The sequence below is a fragment of the Narcine bancroftii genome, chromosome 10 (assembly GCF_036971445.1).
Source record: "Narcine bancroftii isolate sNarBan1 chromosome 10, sNarBan1.hap1, whole genome shotgun sequence".
Taxonomy (NCBI): Eukaryota; Metazoa; Chordata; class Chondrichthyes; order Torpediniformes; family Narcinidae; genus Narcine; species Narcine bancroftii.
Window position 1 is genome coordinate 29812830 of NC_091478.1, and position 22154 is coordinate 29834983.

Consider the following 22154-nt stretch of genomic DNA (forward strand, 5'->3'; position numbering starts at 1 on the left):
CCCCACCCTAGGGTGGAGAGGAGGTTCCGAGCACTCCCCGCCTCCCCTCAGTGGGTAGAGGGGCCTGAGCCCTCCCGGTAGACAAGGTCAGAGCAGTGGAGCCTGTTTGTGAGTGGGGAGAGGAGGAGGCTGGTGTACAAAATGGACAGTGAGGCGTGGAATTAAACAAAATCTCAACATCGTTGGGGTGAAACAAGAAAGTCTGCAGGTGCTACAATCGTCATCCATACGTAGAAATGTTGGAGAAGCACAGTGTTCTTCGAAGGCAGGGATATACTGTATAACTAAAATTTTGTGCCTGAAGCCTTCCTCAATGTATAAGCAAAACGCAGGAGGGCGTCTGGATTAAAAGGCCAGTGGGTGGAATTGGTGGGGGAGAGGAGTAAGGGCCATCAGCCAAGGCTGTAGATGGGCGAGGGTAGGAGAGAATAGCTGATAATTCATCGGGGGATGGGGTGGGTCTGTGACTGAGACAGAGGGAAAAGGTAAGGGGAGAGATGGAGAGGGGGCGTTCCTAACCAAAGCCAGAAAAGTTGATATTAATGCCATCCAGTTGAAGGGTGCCCAGACGGAATGACGGTTCCTTTAATTTGAAGGTGGTCTTAGCCAGTTTAGTAATGTATGAGTCCATGGACAGACATGTCAGCAAGGGAACAGGACAGGGATTTGAAATGGGTGGCCACTGGGAGATCCTCACTATTGCGACAGACAGGGCGAAGGTGCTCAATGAAGCGATCTCCCAGTCTGTGTCCAGTCACTCTGGTGTAGAGGAGACCACAACGGGAGCACCAGATGTCGTATATGGCCTCTGCAGATTCGCAAGTGAAATGTTGCCTCACTTGGAAGGAATGTTTGGGGCCCTGAGGGAGGAGGTGTAGGCGCAAGTGGAGCATCTCCTGTGGTCATGGCTGGGTACCAAGGGGGTGATTAGTGGGAAGGGAGGAGTGGACAAAAGTTTCTTGGAGGGTATAGTCCCTGCGGAAGGCAGAGAGGGAAGGGGGAGGGGCACTGGACCGGCCAGAATGGTAGCAGATCAGTGAAAGGCTCAGAAGCTGAATGACCCACACAAGTTGTGGGCTGCTGGAGACTGGCTTTAGGAAACTAGGTATAAGTACCTGGATTCAAAAGGATATTGAGGACCGGAAGTGTTCCTGAAGACTTTGGGTACTGAAGGCTACCTGATCGTGTCAGAGGTTTAGGACTGGAGCTTGGGTTCCTGATGATTTCAATAGGAATCTGTGCATCTGCAGAAGCACTGAAGACAAATCCATGGACACTCAGTGTCTCTGAAGGGACTCTTCTCTTTCTCCTATTGTTAGAGGTACCAGGCAATGCATGTGGGTACTCTGTTTGCCTTATTGGCAGGCAGGATATGGAGATGCTGGTGTGTGTTGAGTTCTGTTAGGGCCCATTAACCGCCCCCCCTCCCCCCCCCAATGACGCTTCCTTCTCCTACTCTTTGTCCCCTTTCCTCCATCTCTGCATTTATATAACTACCCCTCACCACCAATTAATTCTCACCTTTTCTCTCCTGCCCTCGTCCTATTGAAATCATCAGGAACCCAAGCTCCAGACCTAAACCTCTGACACGATCAGGTAGCCTTCAGTACCCAAAGTCTTCAGCCTCTTGGCTGTTGGCCTGTGCTCCTCCCCTTCTTTCTTCCTCCCCCACCTTTTCCAGCGATTGCCTGCTCATACCCAATAAAGGGTTCAGGCCCGAAACGTTGGCTTTATATATCTGCTGAGTTTCTCCAGCATTTTTGTGTTATCCTCAGATGTTGGGATCAAGAGCAATACACAAATGTGTTGGAGAATGTCTTCATCAAGTAGATCCTTTACTTTCTATGCATGCTGTATGACCTGCTGAGTTTCTCCAGCTCATTTCTAGACAGGGAAGATCTTGAGTAATTGAATTGTTCTCAAGTGCACTGAGAGACTGAAAAAAGTACATCAGGTTGTGCAAAATAAATTGAAAGTGTAGCACCTGGTGTTGCCTCAAAACATTCGGTTCAAACATTGCATGGATGTGATTATGTAGGGTTTGTGAAATCACCTTTTGTTAAGGAGAAGTCTTTTCATAGAATCGGAAGAATCAGAATTTATTGTCATAAACAAGTCATGAAATTCAGTGTTTTGCTGAAGGCAGAGGCTTAACATGATAGGTATGGATCAGAGGGAAAAAATAACCCAGTGAAAGAAATGTAATCTGGTGTTGGAGGTAGAGACTCATGTCGGACAAGTACTTGAATCACCAAGCCAGAGAAGGCCATGGAGCTTTATGAATCTTACTTGATGGGTGGCACAAACCAGGTGGTCAAAGGGGCTGTTTCTGTGCTGTAAGACTGATTCATTCAACAGAAATGTAAATTACATTGAGAAAATGCTGGAAACATTCAGCAGGTCTGGCGGCTTCTGGAAAGACAAATAACTCGTGTTTAAGGTGAAAGATCCTTCTTCAGAACAGTGTCAATATCTGTGACCTCTGACATCATTTTCGCTGTCCTCGGATGCCACTTCACCTTGAGAATGTCTCTGGCATTTTCTGTCTTGAATACTGGTACGTCCGCAGATAAGCCTCCACAACTCTCATGCAGAAATTTTCAAAGATTAAACCTTACCCCCCTCCCCGGCCTGAAAGAATTTCTTCCCATTTTCAATTAAAATGATTGACTTTGTGCTGAGTTACCTTACCACCTTTTATAGATGCATGATTAAAAAGTATCCCCTTACCAGCTGCATGACAGCATTGGTTTCAGAATTATTCTGCCGAAAACTGGAAGAAATGTTAAATGTCACGTGATGTCCTGAAATCCAATCCCCTCCATCGACCGTCAATAACTCTCACTGTCTTGGGAGAGCTCCAAAATATTACAGGATTCATCTTACCCCATTCACATTCCCTACCTCCGCCCTCTGTCAAGCAGAGATCCATCAGCTGGAGAACCCAAACCTCCAGATTTAAAAAGTTTTTGGCTATTGGTATCAGACTCTTCGATGATACCTTGGCCCGTTCTTTACTATCTCCCCTTGCCATGTCTTTATTAATGACACCTCTCTATTCCCTGTCTTTACCAACGGCACCTCTCTATTCCTTGCACTGTGGACTTTATTTTCCCTACCCTGCTCTATTTCATATTGTTTACACTATTTTTGTTTTTTTGTTTGTCATTATTGGCACTACCTTATTGAGGGGAGATCTGACAGAAGTTTATAAAATATTGAGAATTAGAGATAGGGTAGATGGTAAAATTGTCATACACTAGAGACCATGTATTTAAGGTGAGGGGAAGGAAGTTTCGGGGCCTGTGCAGAACAAGTAATTTTCATGAGAGGGGTGGGTACCTGGAACGGGCTGCAAGCAGTAGTAGTAGAATCAGAGATAATGGCAGGGTTGAAGAGGCTTCTCGATGGACAAATGAATGTGCATGGGATGGAGGCATAAAACTGCAGAGCTTTAGTTTAATTTTGGCATTAGGTTTGACACAGATGTAGGCTGAAGGATCTGTACCTGTGATGTGCAGTTCTCTCTTCCACCTGCTGTATGAGCTGCATTGTCTGAATAGCATGCAGAATGAAGCTTACTATGTTTTGGTACACGAGATTCAATTCAAGTAGTTACCCATTTTCTTTCTTAAATTATGTATTTACATTTGCTATTTTTGGCAAGTACTAGGCCATTACCACCTCACAGAACATGAAGATCACCATCAATCCCATTATTGTATTCATTTTTTTTAACTAAAGTTGGTTTCTTTCAGCTGCACATTTTCTCAAGAAGTGTTGTTCTCCACAATTTTCAGGTTGGTTTTGTATTTCTGTGGCTCAGTCTGTTTGCTTTTTACCTCTGATGTTTGTGCTTCTCAGGAAAGAGTGACCTGACAGTAGATGTGTTGAAACTGCATAATGAGCTCCAGTCCAACAGCTTGTCCATCGGCCCGAGGGAGTACTCAGCAGAAGGGCCAATTGCAGAGAGTGAGGAAAATGCCCTTACAGAGAAGACATTCCTTAGTGGACTATCTGACTGCAGCAACCTGACCTTCAGCCGAGTTCAGCGGTTCTGGGAGTCCAATTCTGCAGCCCACAAAGAGGTGAATGTTTAGCATTTCGTTTTGAGACTACCGGGGAAAGGTCTGTGATTGGGGGAGTGGTGTCTGGATAATAATGCGGTGTGCTGGAACTGGGGGCTTTGCTGCAATAAGCATTGTGCTTCATGTCTGATTCTGCGTGACACAGCAAGGAGTAATGGAGCTTCTCATGACTACCAGCATGGATCCAGTTCTGCTTGTTCTATCTGTTTACACGCTCTTCTGCTTGCAAACTTCTACCCGTGTGTGTTTACACTGTCTTTGCCTTTCTCTCTTTTCAGCAAAGATTGCTGGTTGAAGTTTGATAGGTATTTGTGACTGGTTTATAGAGAGTAAGTGAAGGGAAATTGTTTTATGTGGATGGTTTGAAGTGAAGAGTGGAAGGTTCGTGCCTGGTAGGAGAAACATTGTGTGGAGAACAGTGTTCATTACTAGCAGATATTGTGGAAAGAGAATCATTCAAGGTGTCATGGGGAAATTGGGAGAGAATTTGCAACCGGACAAGAGAAGTGAGTGGGAATTCATTTGGGAAGGAACAGGGAACAAGGATGTAATGAGGAGAATGGCTTCCTTACAAAATATTTTATTCTGTGATGTGTGTATTTCACAGATCTGTGCTGTATTAGCTGCTGTTACGGAAGTGATTCGCTCACAAGGTGGGAAGGAAACAGAAACCGAATACTTTGCTGCTTTGGTGAGTTCCCTGGTGTGCCCATCCCATCTATCTCCTGTGCCCAAGAAAGGCCTCTGCTTCACAACCACAGGCCGGGCAGATTTCAGATCCAGTAAAACATGAAAGTCTGCAGACACTGTGATTGTGAGCAAAAAAAACAACTTTCCTACTCGTACCTTGAGGAAGAACTCGGGCCTGAAACATCAATTATATACCTTGACCTCCTATTGGATATGCTGCGACACCTGCTGAGCACCTGCAGGATTTCTGTTTTTACAGATTTCAGATACAGCTATTTAGCTCTGTGTCTCAGTGGACTGGGAGTGGATGTTTGATTGGGAGAATGCCAATTTGTACCAGGCATGAAAAATGATTTTCATAAAGAGCATTGAATCTCAAAATCAGCACGAGTACAGTAAAAACCCCTGGTATCTAGGACCCGTGGGGATTGGTCGATGCCTTGGAAAAGTGAAATTTCTGGTTGCTTGAGATTGTGGGCTGCGTGATTGGTGAACTCCGCCATTTTGAACTTATGCATTTTTAACTCTTTATATTCCCCTATTTTTTGCTGGTTGCTTGAGGCTGCCAGTTACTTGAATTATGGCTGGCAGGGTTTTTACTGTATCAGTTTTGAATATTATTACTTTTTAAAATGTCCCATTAGTTCAGATCATAAAGTTAGCATGGCAAGCACTTAAAGGCAAGTATGTTTATCAACTGTTTGGCCATTGTATGTAGGTTGACAAAGCCTTGGGTGTAATGGAAGGCCACTATAGTCTCTCTTTTCTGAGGTTCCTTATAAAAGTTGTAAATATCATTGCATAGTTACAAAAAAATTCCTTTATTGTCATGCATCGTGCACAAAATTTGTTAACCTTTGCTGTAAAGGTACACAAAATGGTGCCACTAGTCTGGTGGCCCCACTAGTAAGGGAAAGAGAAGCAAACGAGAGTCCTTTCTGAGGCACCATGTCTGTGGATTCACCTCCTGTGCCCCCCCCAGTCTCTGCATCCATGTACTTCATGTCCCTTCCAGTGGTCAACCTGAGTTGCTAGTTCTGAACCTCCAGTGTGGTTAGGAAGCTGTTATCACCCAAAGCCCCTCAGGAGCTATTCTTGCCATTGGCACTCTCATGAATCCCAGTCCTAATATCTGGTTCCCACAAGCCTGCCTCTGTGAGTCCTTTGGCTTCTGAGGCCCCGCAGGACTTTGAAGTTATCAGTTTTGTGCTCAGTTCATCAACAGGCCTATTCAAGGGTCTGTTTTGATCAAGGACCATGATCAAGGCTGAGTAATTATTTTTCACCTCTTGCTGTGTTTTCTCCAGTAACATTTGTGAGATTGCATGGATGGGTGCAAGACTTTATATTGGGCACTGGCTTCAGTGATGAAAGAACATGCACTGCATGCAATCTGCAGTAGAGTGAATATTTTAACAATACATGAATATTGAGAACACAGATCCCACATTGGGCTCTGTTATTCATTGTTCATGTAGTTGGGATGGACCTCGAGCCTCCGGCGGCGGCAGCAAGATCGTGTTATATGGCGAGCTCTCCACTGGCCACCGAGACAGGTGCACCAAAGAAGAGGTACAGGACTGCTTAAAGAAATCTCTTGGTACCTGCCACATTGACCACCGCCAGTGGGCTGATATTGCCTCAAACCGTGCATCTTGGCGCCTCACAGTTCGGCGGGCTGCAACCTCTTTTGAAGAAGACCGCAGAGCCCACCTCACTGACAAAAGAGAAAGGAGGAAAAACCCAAAACCCAACCCGAACCAACCAATTTTCCCTTGCAACCGCTGCAACCGTGCCTGCCTGTTCACCAACGAGCCTGCAGCAGATGTGGACATACCCTCCATAAATCTTCGTCCGCGAAGCCAAGCCAAAGAAAGGAGTTGGGATGAAATGTAGTGAGCTGCGCACTTGTATTCAGAGTCAGAGCCTTGCCCTCCCTACTTCATTGTGCTATCTGAAGCACAACTGGTGTCTGTACCGGACGTAATACCTTGAAAGGTTTAAAGTCTGTAGAGCAAATGGAACAAGTAGGATGTATTCTGGAAGCCTTGAACAGATTGAGTGAGATTGTAGTTCATGGTGTGTGATGCATAGGGCAGGTAAGGCAGTGTGCAGGATGTGTGTAATCACTAAACCTAACTAACACTGCACTTCACAGATGACTACATTGGAAGCCGTGCAATCTGAGGAGTCAATCACAGCCGTTGTATACTTGCTGAGCTTGGTGATGAAGAGGTAAGTCCAAATGTTGCTGAAGATTGATGTTGTATGAAGGCAAGTTTAAAGTAAAATGCCATGTATTTGTAATTAAGATAGTCTCTTGATTGAGAGTTCAAAGTTCAAATTTATTGTCAGTATACATACATGACATCATTTACGACTTTCAGATTCTTTTTCCTGCAAACCAGGCAGTATTTCTTCTTATTGGTAACTGTAAACTATTCAAGAAAAAAAAAGCATATATAAAAGAGAATTGTAAACAAAGAAATATAAACAAACTGCAATACAGAAAAAAAAAATCAATATTTGGTAATAAATAATGTGTAAAGTAAGAAGCCTTAAACGAGTCTTTGACTGGGTGATGGTGGAGGAGTAGCAACAGTTTCTGAATGCGGTGGTACAAGTCTGGTGGCACATATACCTTTCCTGATGGCAGCAATGGTGGTGTGGATCCCTGATGATTGGTGTTGCACTCTGACGGCAGCTTTCCATGTAGATTTTCTCGATGGTGAGAAGAGTTTTATTTATGATGTCCTGGGCTGTGTCCACTACCTTTTGCAGGGCTTTATGCTCAGGGGTATTGGTGTTCCCTATACCAGACCATGTTGCAGCCGGTCAGCAAATTTTCCACCACTTATCTGTAGAAATTTGCCAGGGTTTTCTATGTCATTATCAAACTTCTGCAAAACTCATGAGAAAGTAGAGGGGCTGACATGCTTTTTTCATGATGACATTAGTATGTTGGGTCCAGGAAAAGATCTCCAAGATGGTGACTCCCAGGAATTTAAATTTGTTCTCCCTCGCCACCTCTGATTTTTCCCTCAGTAATCACTGGATTGTACACCTCTGTTTTTCTCTTCCTAAAGTCCACAATCAGCGCTTTACTTTTGATGACATTGAGTGCGAGGTTGTTGTTGGTGCACCATTCAGCCAAGTTTTCAGTCTCTTTCCTGTACGCTGACTTATCACCTTTATTTATACAACCCACTATCGTGGTATCGTTAGCAAATTTGTAGATGGTGTTATTGTCGTGCAGAGTCTCACAATCATAGATGTAGATCAAATGGAGCAAGGGACTAGGTATACAGCCTTGTGGTGCTCCAATACTGATGGAGATTATGGAAGAGATGTCCACTCTGATTGTGGTCTGGTGGTGAGGAAATCCAGGATCCAATTACATGGTGCCTTTTGTGAACGTGGTGTGATACCTCAGTGAATGAGTGGAGTGTGTTAATGTGAGTAGATGTTACATAGACTTGTAGCATCATGTCCCAGGTTAATACACCATGTAAATGTACATGCAAGTACTTATCAGTACTATTGTAGCCCCAGGAAGAAGGTGCTGGCTGTTTACCCTATCTTGGCCTCTAATAATCTTAATTATTATAAATCTCATAATTAGGACAGTGCTTAATGCAATGCCTTGACAGTGCCAGCAATCGGGACCAGACCAGGGTTTGAATCCCGTGCTGTCTATGCATGAGTTCCGGGGGCTCCGGTTTCTTCCCACCCTTCAAAAATATACTGGGGTGTAGGTTAATGGGATGTAAATTGGTCAGCGCAGACTCATAGTCCCGAATTAGCCTGTTACAGTGCTGTATGGCTAAATCTTGTGCACCTTTCCTCCTTTATCACTCCAAAGAGAAAAAACCCCTTAAAGATCTGTCAACCTTGCTTCATTTGACACGTTCACCAAACCAATCCCAGCAACATCCGGGTAAACCTCACCCTAGAATGAGGTGACCACTGATACTCTGTGGTCTACCAGAGTTTTATACAGCTGCAACATTATGGTAAACTTAGAGCATGAATTAGTACATGGAATTACAATGTTGTAGCCATTACAGGATTGGTTGCTTGATGTTCTCGGTTCAAGGGTTTAGATGCTTCAAGATGGATAAGGGAAGGAGGTAAAAGGAAAGGGAGAGCGGCATTGCTGATTGGATCCTATCATAGCTACAGAAAAGGAGAACGTCGAGAGGGGATCATTTACTGTCAGTGAGGGTGGACGTCAGAAACAGGAAAGGAGCAATCACTCCATTGGGACTAGTCTGCAGGTCTCTCATTGGGCAGCAGGATTTTAAAATTTTGCAAAAATCACAGGGTTCAACTTTCCTAATATTGACTGGCACCTTCTTTGTGCAAAAGGTTCAAATGGGGCAGAATTATCTGGGTGTCCACAAAAGATTCCTGACAGTACGTGGACCAGATGGCTCGAGGGAGGCTATAATGGAAGTAGGACTGGGTAATGAAGCTGGTCAGGTGACACCACTCAGTATTGAGCACTTTGGAGTCAGTGACCACAACTCCCTGACCTTTAGCACAGCTTTGGACAAGGATAGGGGCAGACATTTATCAAGATCAACGAGACAGGGTTGTCCATTGTCTCCAGCTTTATTTGCTTTAGTGATTGAACCTTTAGTTCAATCTATTAGACATACTGTAGGGGAGGATGAATATAAAATTAATTTATTCAAGGATGATATATTAATTTATTTAACAAATCCTAAACAATCTTTAGTTTATTTACAGACATGTTTGCAACATTATGGAGAGATGCCTACATATAAAATTAATTGGGCAAGAGTGAATTATTACCTGTTTCAAAGGATGATTATTTGGAGTGTAAACAGATTACTCAGTTTCATTGGTCTGAAAAGATAAAAGTATTTAGGAGTTGTAATAAATGTGGATTATAATCAATTATATCAGTTAAGAAAAGTTAAAGCAGATTTGAAGAAGTGGAAAGATTTACATTAACTCTAATAGTAAGGGTGAATTGTATCAAGATGAATATTTTTCCACGAATACAATATCTTTTTCAGTCTATTCTTTGTTTTTTACCAAAATCTTTTTTTTAAGGAATTAAATCCGACTGTTCATTTATTTTTGTGGAAGAGTAAATTATCTAGAGTTTCATTGCAAAAATTGACTTGGAAATGTGCATTAGGAGGCCTTCAGTTACCTAATTTTGAAAATTATTATGAGGCAGCTCAACTGAAATTCATTAATCGAATGTTAGATAGGGGGAAAACTCCTATATGGCTCAGATTAGAATTAAGTCAACTTTCAGAAAGTGATGTAAATTCTTTTATATATAGGTGGAGACCAAATTTTTTGAAGTCTTTTAGTGTTCCAGTACTTCAACATTTAATTGATATTTGGTATAAAAGAGATGGTATAATTGGATCTAAGGGTAAAATTACTGGTCGGACTCCTATATGTATGTATGTATGTATATATATATATATATATAGAAATAGGATTATACCATTTTCAATGGATAGTTATTATTTAAAGGAATGGGATTCAAAAGGTATTAAAAGGGTAGAGGATCTTTTTGAGAAAGGGAGCTTTCTTTTATTCAATTACAAGAAAAATTTCATATTTCAATTAATTCAATATTTGCTTATTATCAGATTTTTAAAAAGAAAATTTTGGAAAAGAAATTAAACTTCCCAATTTGTCCAGATTTGAAAAATTAATTACAGACCTTTGAAAAAAGGATTTATATCAGAAATGTATAGTTTATTACAAGAGAAAATGAAGAAACTTAGTGTTTTTAGAATAAAAAGTAAATGGGAAAAAGATTTATAACTTACTATATTGGAGGATGATTGGTTAAAGATATGTGAGAATGTAGTAACTAAGTTGATTAATGTAAGATATAACTTAGTTAATTATAATTTTGTACATCAGTTATATTTGACACAGGAGAAGTTGAAAAGATATGGTTTTAGGGATTCAGATCTATGTTTCCAGTAGAGTACATAAAGGGACTTTTTTACATTCAGTTTGGTTATGTGAAAAGGTGCAAAATTTTTGGTTAAAAGTTAGACAGTTTTTAGAACATTTGTATAATATTCAATTATTGTTTGACCCTTTATTATTTTTATTAGGGTTTATGACAGACTTAAGGGGTTTGAAATTGGATAAATTTCAGATTGCCTTTATTCGTTTAATTTTAGCCATTGTGAGAAAATGTATTGCAGTAACATGGAAAGATGAAGTAGAGATTAGTATTTTGAGGTGGCATAACGAATTAAAATCTTTTATTTCTTTAGAAAAAAATAACATATAGGTTACATGATAATTATTCATTTTTTAATTAAAATGTGGAATCCATATTTAAAATATATGGGTCTTAGTATATGTAAACTGTTATTTTAATTATTTTTTAATTAATATCTATATATGCTGTATTATGATATTTTAATCTTTGTATAAGGCTCCAATAGTTTGTAGAAATGGGGATAGTTTAGGGTTTTTGCTAAGGGGATTGGGGTGGGTTATTAATGTACTAATTTAAGATTACTAATATATTTTTGTAATAACGGGGTTTGTATTTTTGATTGTATTATCTCTTTTTTAAAAATATTATAAATAAAGTTTAAAAAAAGGATAGGGACAGACAGGATAAGAAAGTGTTCAATCGGGGAAGGGCTAATTACAATAGTATTCAGCAGGTGTTTGCCAGAGTAAATTGGAACAGATGTTCTTAGGGAAAAGCACAGCAAAAATGTGGAGAATGTCAAGGGGCTGCTTGCATGGGGGTTCTGGATAGATTGACGACGGTGAGGGTAGGGGTGCTCAGCGATTTAATTTAAATTAAAAAAAAATTTTTAAATTTAATATTTTTTAAAATGTGCGTCTGGTTGGGGAGAAGGTCGGGAGGTCCAAAATGAAAGTCGAGGTTATGTGACAGGATAGACCAAAGCCAGTATGGTTTCCTTAAGGGGAAATCTTGCTTGACAAACTTATTGGAATTCTTTGAGGAAGTGACAAGCAGGCTGGATAAGGGAGATGTAGTGGATGTTGTGTATTTGGATTTTTGGAAAGCCTTTGACAAGTTGCTGCACATGAGACGACAAAATAAGAGCTCATGGTAGAACAGGAACCATACTAGCGTGGGTAGAGCATTGGCTGATTGGCAGGAAGCACGCATTCCATTTATTTTCTTAGCTGCCTACATGTGATAGGTGTCCAGGCCTCACTTTCCCAGTCTATTATAGCTCGAGCAGCCTGCCTTCCTGTTTTTGCCATCATATGGATCACTAATCTCACTGATCTTAACTTGAAGGACCCACTCTTGATGCTAATTTTATGCTCCTATCTCAATTACAGGGTGCCTGTTACAGTCCTCAAAAAAAAGTTCTCAGACACAGCAAAAGTCTTTATGAACCTCCTCCCCATTCAGGCGAGTACAGGATCCATGCTGGCACTGCGATGGGTAAGTCTGATCTATGCATCGATTTGATTATATAAGTCTGATCTATGCATCGATTTGATTATATAAGTCTGATCTATGCATCGATTTGATTATATAAGTCTGATCTATGTATCGATTTGATTATATAAGTCTGATCTATGCATCGATTTGATTATATGCTCTGGTGTTCGGGATTGGAATCCTGTTCTCAGGGAATAGTGGATTTCCTGAGATTTTAGGGGTTTTACATGGAACACCACAACACGGAAGCAGGTCCATTTGGCACTTCTAGTCTGTGCCGAACCATTTTTTTTTGCCTACTTCCATTGACTTGCATCTAGTCTATAACTCTCCATACTTCTCAAAATTCTTCTTAAATGTTAAAATTGAGCCCGTATTCACCACCTGAGTTGGCAGCTCATTCCACATTCCCACCACTCTGTGTGAAGTACCCCCTCATGTTCCCCCTAAACTTTTCCCCTTTCACCCTAACCCAGGTCCTCTGGTTTTAATCTCACCTACCCTCAGTGGAAAAAACTCCCCTCATTCTTCTGTGCTCCAGGGAATAAGTCCTAACCTGTTTAGCCTTTCCCAATAACTCAGTTCCTGAAGTCCGGGCAACATCGTAGTAAATCTCTGCACTCTTTCTATCTTCTTGACCTCTTTCCAGTAGTTAGATGACCAAAACTACACACAATCCTCCAAATTTGGCCTTGCCCATGTCTTATACAACTTTTTTTTGTAATATTTTCTTTATTATTTTAAATATATTTAACAATCAACAACCATACAAAACGTCAAGAGAACCCATCCTTCCACCCCCTCTCCCCTCTGAATGTTGTCTGAAACAACTTTACCATAACATCTCAGCTCCTGTACTCAATACTTTAATTTATGAAGGCCAACATGCCAAAAGCTCTCTTCAGAACACTATCCACCTATGACACCACTTTCAGGGAATTGTGTATCTGCATTCCCAGATCTCTCTGTTCTACTGCACTCCTCATTTACTGTGTATGTCATTTCTTGGTTTGTCCTTCCAAACTGCAACATTTAACGCTTGTCTGCATTAAATTCCACCTGACATTTTTCCAGCTGGTCCAGATCCCTCTACAAGCTTTGAAAACCTTCTTCACTGTCCACAATGCCTCCCATCTTAGTGTCATCTGCAAACTTGCTGATCTAATTTACCGCGTGGGTTTTGATTTGTGGTGCAAGTGGTTGGGCAGGTGGGTGGTCAAGTACTGAGCATGCATGAGATTCTGGTCTCTGACAAACCAGGCCAGGTCCATTTGCCAGTTGCATGAGAAAAACTACCTGGTGTGAAGTGGTATTACAACAAGGAGGGTTCTGATTTCAGGTGTAAATCAATGTGCACTCTTTGGAAATGTGTTCTTGTCTCATTGATTGGCAGACAATCTCCTGTCTTTCCACTCTGCTGCGTCGGCAAGATTTGGATGCGTGGAGCTTCTCCTCAACTCTTCAAAGTTACCATGGTCTCCTCAATTTTGCTGTGCATGTCAAACCAAAAGTAAGTGGCCAATCAGAGTGTATGGTGGTGATATGACCATCTGGTGGGATATTAGATCAAGGGTGGGATGAGGGCCAGAACAAAGGGGAAGGGGTTGACAATTGGGTGATCGAATGCAATTCTGGCACCACAAGTTTGGGTATTTGGTGAGCATGGGGGTATTGAGGGGTTGGTGTTAGGGGTGGGTGGCAGAACAGTCACCAATGATGGATGAAGCTGGTGTTCTGGGGTGGGAGTAATGCTGCAGGATGGTGAGAAATGTATCCTTCCCTTTCCCCAGGTCCGAAAGGAGGCACAGCGTGGCATCTGTGCCATCCTCAGGGGAAGTGACTTTATGTTTGGGGACTTGGCTCCACCCCTTCACCCAGCTGCCCAATCAACAGCCAAATTCTGTATCAAAGAAATTGAGGCATGTGGAGGTAGGTATCAAGGGCCTTCTTGTGAGAAGGTGGGCTTGTGTATGGAGAGGTTTGTCATGGGTTGGGGAGTGGTGGAGAGGAGTTCAGTGGACTGCTGTCAGGATAGATGACAGTCTCACAGGGCTGATCTTGGTTCAGATGCTGCCTGGGAAGGATTCCTGCTGGTGGGTAAGGGAATCTCATGAGATGGGGGAATCACAGGTGGCAAAAGAATAGTGGACATCTCAGATTAAAATTAATGGCTTGCTCCAGATTCCTGCATCTTCAGTCTGGTGTCTCTAGGTCCAAGTGGAGTGAGTGGTTCCCAAGGCGGGGAAGAGGCTGGTTGTGGTGAGTTGGAAGGATCTCTGGAGTAAATAGTGGAAGACTAGATCCAAAAACGTAGGTTGAGAGCAGATTCTGGAGAGAAAAGTGTTGAGCATTTAAAAGAGCTCAGATTAGACCTGTCCCAGTGAGGGTGAGAACCAAAGATGGTGAGATTAAGAACCCTGGTTTACAAAGGAAATTAAAGGTTTGATCTAGTATTACGAGCTCCCATTTTAGTAAAATGCGATTATCACTGTAAGGGATAGTATGGACAGGAGGAATTGAATGGTCACAGTTAACATTTCACACAAGCACCGTCACAACAAGAGTCACAACCCAGTGACAATTTGATACATTGGAGGAACTGAAGGAAGGCTGGTTCCAGATTCAATACATTTGCTCTCCCCTTGCTGACTGCTGAAGAGAAAACAGCTTTTTGAAGCAGCTCTCGTGGCCAGCCATTTTAGTGGAATTCAGACCAAAGCCTGCCCTGTGAATGGCTGGGCTTTTAGGTGGATTGACCTGTGCCAGAAGGGTCTTTTAGAAAGCATTTTGATTGTGAAGTTACTTGGAAAGATCAGTGCCAGGGTCTTGGAAGCTTCATGGAGGCTGCCGATTTTGAGTCTTGCCTACAAAATAACCAAGAGTGTTATGACCACAGCTCATGTGGATGGACATTTCTTCAAAGGCAACGCAAGGAGAGTCTGTATCAGCCACAACCCCAGGCTTCACATCAGTTCAATTTTAATTCTGGGCATCAAATTTCAAAGGCCTACGCTTCAACACTGAATTTAAAAGACTGAACTTTGAAGTAACTTTCTAGATTTTGGCCTGCACACACATATCACACACACATACACCTGTGCATGGTTGGGGATAGATTTAGTGTTAAGGATAGTTTAAGAGTTAGAAATAAAATTAGTGTTTTAAAATTAAACACTGTCTGGTTCATTGTCTATTGCTGCTCGTGGTTCATACTATCAGGAAGAAGAAGAAATAAAGAAAAGTAATTCCTTTGAGATTTATAGTGATTGTAGGTGAGAACTTGAGAAAGACTTTGAAATGGTGCAGAAATCACAGGGTTGTGGTATGGGAAACTTCAGCTTCCCTAATATTGACTGGGACTTCCTGACTATGATGGATAGGTGGGGTTGAATTTGTCAGGCGTGTCATAGAAAGATGCCTGACCCAGTACTTGGACCAGCCAATGAGAGGAGAGGCCACATTGGTTCAAGAGCTCAGTAATGAACCTGGTCAGGTGGCAGACCTCTCGGTGGGGGAGCATTTCGGTGAGAGTGACCACAACTCCCTGAGGTTTAGCATAGCTATGAACAGGGATAAAAGCAGACCAAATGGGGAAGTGTTTAATTGGGGAAGAGCTAATTACAATAGGATGAGGCAACAACTAGGGTGAATAAATTGGGAACAGATGTTCTCTGGGAAAAGCACAGAACTAATGTGGAGGATTTTTTTTTCGGACCAGTGAGGCAACTAGTTAAGAGGAAGAAGGAAGCATACATTAGATTTTGGAAGCAAAAAACAGGAATGGTTGATGAGAATGATACGGTAGCCAGAAAGGACAGGAGAGCTCGAAGGGGTCATAAGAAGGCCTTGGCAAATTGGATTAAAGAGAACCCCAAGGCATTCTATGTATGTGTATGTGAAGAACAGAAGGATGATGAGAATGAAGGTGGGGCCACTTAAGGATTAAGGAGACATGTGCCTGGAGGCAGATTTTGGTTCAGTATTTACCAGAAAAAAAAGGACCTTGATCAGGGTGAGGTTAAAATAGATTAAGGGAAAGGAAGTGCTGGATTTTCTTTAACGCGATATATCTCAGGTTGCTGTGGAAAGGGAGGGAAGAAGAAGGAAGACCTCATCTTGGGAGCAGATACAATGTGTTTTAATCGGGTCCGTATTGGAGTCGGGACCTGTTGAGATTGTCATGACTACTGTGGGAAGCGAGGGAGGAGATTGCAGTGATTTTCACATAGTCACTGGGGACAGGAGGAGTACCAGGGGGTGAAGGGTTGCTAATGTGGTTCACCTGCTCAAGAAAGAGAGTAGAGATAATCCAGGAAATTATAGAACACTGAGTCTTATTTCAGTGGTGATCAAGCTGTTGGAGAAGATCCTGGGAGACCGGATTTAGAAGCTTTTAGAGAAGCACAATCTGATTGGGGATAGTCAGCATGGCTTCATCAAGGGAAAGTTAAGTCATAGGAGCCTGATTGAATTCTTTGAGGATATAAGGTAGAGTGGTGGATGTGTGTTTATGGATTTCACTATTCATTCAAAACTCATTCAGAAAGTGAGGTGGCATGGAATCCTAGGAGGCCTTGCTTTGTGGTTACAAAGGCAGAGGATGGTTGTGGTTTACATTCTGCATGGAGGTTGGTGACCAGTGGTATTTCACTGTTCTGGGACCCCTCCTCTTGTGATTTAAAAAAAAATATCTTGGAGGAGGAAGTGGAAGGATGGGATAGTAAAATTTGCAGATGGTGCGCAAGTTGGTGGTGTTGTAGATAGTCTGGAGGGTTGACAGAGGTTACAGAGGGATATTGATTGAATGCTGGTCTGAAAAGTGGGGATGGAGTTTACCCAGAAAAGTGCAAAGTGGTTCATTTTGGCAGGTCAAATGTGAAGGCAGAATACAATGTTAATGTGAGGTCTCTGAGTAGTGTGGATGAATTGAGATCTTAGGTCTGAAGGACACGCAAAGCTATTGCACAGGTGGAGAATGTTGTTAAGAAGGCGTATGGTGTGTTGGCCTTCATTAGCCATTGAATTGAGCTTCAGAGTCGTGAGGTAATGTTACTGCTATATAAGATCTTGGTTATTTAACTCGAGTTGGAATACTGTGTCCAGTACTAGTCACCTCATTACAGGAAAGATGTGGATACTCTAGAGAAGGTGCAGAGGAGATTGTGACCCTGCCTGGATTGGAAAGCATGCATTATGAGGATAGGTTGAGTGAGGATGATCTTCTCCTCAGAGCAACGGAGGATAAAGGGTGACCTGATAGATGATGAGAGGCATTGATCGTGTCGATGGCCATAGGTCCGTCCTCGTCTGTGTCTCCGCCCCCCATGGGCTGAAATAGCTAACACGAGGGATATAGTTTTAAGGTGCTTGAGAGTGGTGGGCACATGTAATCCACCACTGTCAATGGTGGTTGACTGGTACAGTAGGATTTTTTATTTTCTTTTTAAAATACTTTTACTGAGTTTATGGTACAGTAGGATTTTTAATTTTCTTTTTAAAGTACTTTTACTGAGTTTAACATAATAATCCATATACAGATAATATTGCTAAAGCAAAACAATATGATAATGTATACATAGCATATAATTAAGGTAAATGCACAAAATGGTAAGTTTTAAATTTCATTTCCAATTGTTAAATGTGATTATTAAAATGATTATCCGTATGGATCTGTTAAATAACATAACAAACCTCATTATTCATTAATATATATATATCTAAAAAAAATCTAGGATAATCATAATTAAACCCCATAAATCCATTTTTTAAAAAGACCATTAGATAAGTAGGTGGAGCATAGGCAGAATTATGAGTTTCTAGCAAATGGGCTCCGAACAGATGAATGGGTAAGAGGAATTGGGTTCATATGTTCATTATACTATGCCTGTTTGTTCTCTGCAGGTACAGAGACAGCCACCACACTGCATGTGTTGTGTTTGCTGAAGGAAGTCCTGCCCTGTTTCCCCGTCAGTTGTGTCAAGTCGTGCTGTGAGACTCTGTTGAGAGTCATGACCCTCAGCAATCCGGTAAGGTGCAAAGTTCAACACCTTGTGCTCGGGTGCCCCTTCAGCAGCACCATGAATACTCAGGCCCAAAACATTGGTTCCCTATAACTTACTGTGATGCTGGAGGGGATGAATTATGGAGAGAGATTGGATACTCTTTAGCATCAGAGGCTGAGGGGAAACTTGGTAGATGTTTATAAAATCATGATAGAAATTGGTAGGGTGGACAGTCAGAATCTTTCCCCAGGGTAAAAATATCACCACACACTAGAGGACATGAAGCTATGCTGAGGTAAAGGAAGTTTAAAGGAGATGTTCAGGACAAATATTTTACACAGAGCATGGTGGATGCCTGGAACACACTGCCAGGTGTCACGGTGAAAACAGATGTATTAGTTGCATTTAAGAGGCCTCTAGGTAAGCACATGGGTGTGGAGGAGTTGGAAAGATATCTGTTATAACAGTAAGGTTTTGGTTTGATTTGGCCATCATGTTTGTCACAGACATGGGAGCCTTGGGCGCCTGTTCCTATACTGTTCTATGAGCCAGTGTTGATTTTCCTGCTGCCCTTGCCCTTCAAGGATTCCAAGGCACTCACCCTTCCTCATTGAACACCACTTCAGCCCCAACACTGGTACTATCTCATGCTCTCTCTCTCCTTTATTGCAGATGGTCACAGCATGCTCAATGCAGGTATTCCATGGCCTCTTTGCTGCCAAACCAGGAAAATCCACCTTGACAGCAGAACTGAATGCACAGATTATAACAGTGAGTGCTTGGAGATGGCTTTGGAGGGGAGTGTGACACAGGGTGGTGAAATGTGTGTTTCTGAGGGGTCTTTACTGAATTATCTGTTTCACTGTCAGGCTCTTTATGATTACCTGCCGAATGTCAATGACCTGCAGCCCATGTTGGCCTGGCTTACAGTCGTGGAGAAGGCTCACATCAACTTGTCCAGGTAACATGCACTCACATCACCAAACCTGCGAACTGGGGGCATGTCACTCTGTTGTTCCAGGGCTTGGGCTTCCAGGGACCACAGCTGGAGGTGGTTGTGACTCTGCCATCTCAGGGCAGGAGCTTCCTGGGAACATAGCTGGAGGTCATCATCACCCTACTGTCCAGGGACCACGGCTGGAAGTTATTTGGGTTGGGAGACCGAAAGGGGTAAATTGGGAGATTGGACGTAAGTTTGGGGGCAGTGACGAACATGTATTACTTTTGGGTGTGGGGATTTTTGTGGAGGGTTGTGGACATTGTTTTTGCAGGTACTGGGGGTGATTTTGGCAGGGTGAGGTTATTTCTGGTGGATTGGTGGGGAATTATTTTGGGTGCACTGTGGAGATTATTTTGGAGGTAAGGCAGGTGGTTAGTGAGGGTTATTTTTGGTGCAGATGGAGAACTGTCTTATTGTGAGGGTGGGGAAGTGCAGATTATTTTGGAGGTGGGGAACAGGTGAGTAATTTGGGTCTCTGGAACAAGGTTTCTTGGACTGTGGGAATAGCATGCAGAACATTACAGCACAGTGATGTTGTGTTGACCTACTCAACAATCTACACCTTCCCTATCTCACACCCATAACTATTTTTCTTGCATCCATGTGCATCTGGTGAGCCTTACGTCAGTGGTGTGCAAACTAATGGAGAGGATTCTTAAGGATGGGATCTATGAGCATGTGGAGAAGTACAGTCTACTCAAGGATAGCAGCATGGCTTTGTGAAGGGAAGGTCATGCCTCATGAGTCTAATTGAGTTTTTTGAGGAGGTTAACAAAAGAAATTAATGAGGGTAAGGTGGTAGATGTGGACTACATGGATTTTAGCAATGTCCCCCACGAGAGGGTCATTCAAAAAGTCATGAGGCATGGGATCAGTGGAACCTTGGCTGTGTGGATAAAAAATTGGCTTGTAGGAAGAAAGCAGAGAGTAATAGTGGAAGGAAAGTATTCTGCCTAGAGGTTGGTGACTAGTGGAGTGCCACAAGGATCTGTTCTGCAACCCCTGCTCTTTGTGATTTTTATAAATGACTTGGATGAAGAGGCGGAAGGATCACAAGAAGGTTGGAGGAGTTGTGGATGGGGCTGAAGGTTGTAGAAGGTTACAAGAAGATATAGACAGGATGTAGAGTTGGGCAGAAAAGTGGCAGATGGATTTAAATCTGGATCACTATGAGGTGATACATTTTGGAAGGACAAAACAGAAGGCTGAGTACAGGGTTAATGGTCGGTTACTTAAGAGTGTGGATGATCAGACAGTTACATCCTTCAAGGATGTCGCACAGGTTGATAGGATAGTTAAGAAGGCCTATGGGATGTCGGGCTTCATTATGGGATTGAATTCAGTAGAGAGGTCATGTTGCTACTCTACAAATCTCTGGTAAGACCACACTTAGAGTTTTTGTCAGGCTCTGGTGTTTGCTTCTCTCACCCAGGAAAAAGATGCTGTCTGTCCACCCTACTTATTGCCTCTCATAATCTTGTAGACCTCTATTAATGCACCTTACTGAAGCCTTTTTTTCCTATAGAGCTGCTGTCACAGCCACACATGCATCACTTCCTCAGCCTCTGCTCATCGAAGCCTCCAAATCCCACTCTCACACTGGCCACCCCTGCAATGGCTACTCTTTCGTGGTGGCTCCACTTCAACTTACCCTTTTTATTGTTGAAAAAGTGTTAGCTAATTAGTTACTTAGCCAAACACAAACTGAGCATCTATCTGTACTGTTCCCTGAATGGATCCTTGCCTCTTTCATCCATAAGTGGCCCTGGCTTCACTCATTCTTCTGCTCTTCACGTATGCATAGAACACCTTCAGCGTTTCCTCAATTCTTAAACCTTCTGTATGCTTCCTCATAACTAGCTGTCTCATCTCTTTTGTCAACCATGGTTTCCTTACTACCATCTTTTCCCTGTGTCAATGGGATAAACCTATCCAGAACCCTGTGCAAGTGGCCCCTAAATATCCTGCACATTTCTTATGTGCTTTTTCCCGAGAACATCTGTTCCCACTTTACTCTCCCCAGTTCCTGCCTAATCCCATTGTAATTAGCCCTTCCCCAATTAAACCCTTTACATTTAATCTTCTCCTATCCTTGTCCATAGCTATGCTAAACTTCAGGGAGTTGTGGTCACTGTCATCAAAATGGTCTCCAACTGAGAGATCCGAAACCTGACCAAGTTCATTACCCAGTACTAGATCCAATATGGCCTTTCCTCTAGTCGGCTGGCGCACATATTGTGTCAGGAATCGTTCTTGGACACACCTGACAAATTCTATCCCTTCTATCCCTCTTGCAATATTAGGGAAGTTGAAATTCTCATAATGACAGTCCTGTTATTTCTGCACCATTCCAAATTCTGCCTACCTATCTGTTCCTCAGTGTCCTGAGGGCTATTTGGGTCCCTATAGACTACTCCCAATACAGTGATCACTCCCTTCCTGTTTCTGACTTCCACCCACACTGACTCAGTAGACAATCCCTCCACAACATCCTCCCTTTCTGCAGCTGTAATACAATAATATTACTACCCCCTATCTTTTACCTCCCTTCTGATCCCATTTAAAACATCTAAAACCTGGTCCATGGAACAGCAAATCCTGTCTTTTCATCAGCCAAGAGTTAGTGACAGCCACAACATCGTAATTCCGTTTATTGATCCACGCTTTAAGTTTGTGTCAAAATGTTGTATTTTACTGCCATGTTCCCCTTGACTCCAAGCGCATCGACTCTGACTATCTTTCTCAGGTTGCAGGGGTTGCTGTGTTTGTCTCACCTTCCTCGTGTCTTCTCGACGGCGGTCAATTGTCTTCTGTCTCCACACACCCAGCTGATGTCAGCTGCAGCAGACAACATGAAGGTAAATGGGAGGTTCTCAATGCTCATCTTCCAGTCTTTGAAATATTCATGTCATAGTGAAGAGGGG

At 42.5% G+C, this 22154-nt stretch overlaps 1 protein-coding gene across 2 annotated transcripts in view; it reads left to right on the forward strand.

Moving 5' to 3' along the window:
- Nucleotides 1–22154, forward strand: part of rrp12 (ribosomal RNA processing 12 homolog) — a 61360-nt gene that overhangs the window by 1210 nt on the left and 37996 nt on the right. For both annotated transcript variants that reach the window (XM_069900446.1, XM_069900447.1), the window contains exons 2-11: nucleotides 3865–4088; nucleotides 4696–4779; nucleotides 6937–7013; nucleotides 12123–12228; nucleotides 13622–13738; nucleotides 14019–14157; nucleotides 18130–18254; nucleotides 18903–19001; nucleotides 19100–19191; nucleotides 21977–22088. In XM_069900446.1, coding sequence (XP_069756547.1) covers nucleotides 3865–4088; nucleotides 4696–4779; nucleotides 6937–7013; nucleotides 12123–12228; nucleotides 13622–13738; nucleotides 14019–14157; nucleotides 18130–18254; nucleotides 18903–19001; nucleotides 19100–19191; nucleotides 21977–22088 — 1175 coding nt within the window. The remainder of the gene's footprint in view (nucleotides 1–3864; nucleotides 4089–4695; nucleotides 4780–6936; nucleotides 7014–12122; nucleotides 12229–13621; nucleotides 13739–14018; nucleotides 14158–18129; nucleotides 18255–18902; nucleotides 19002–19099; nucleotides 19192–21976; nucleotides 22089–22154) is intronic.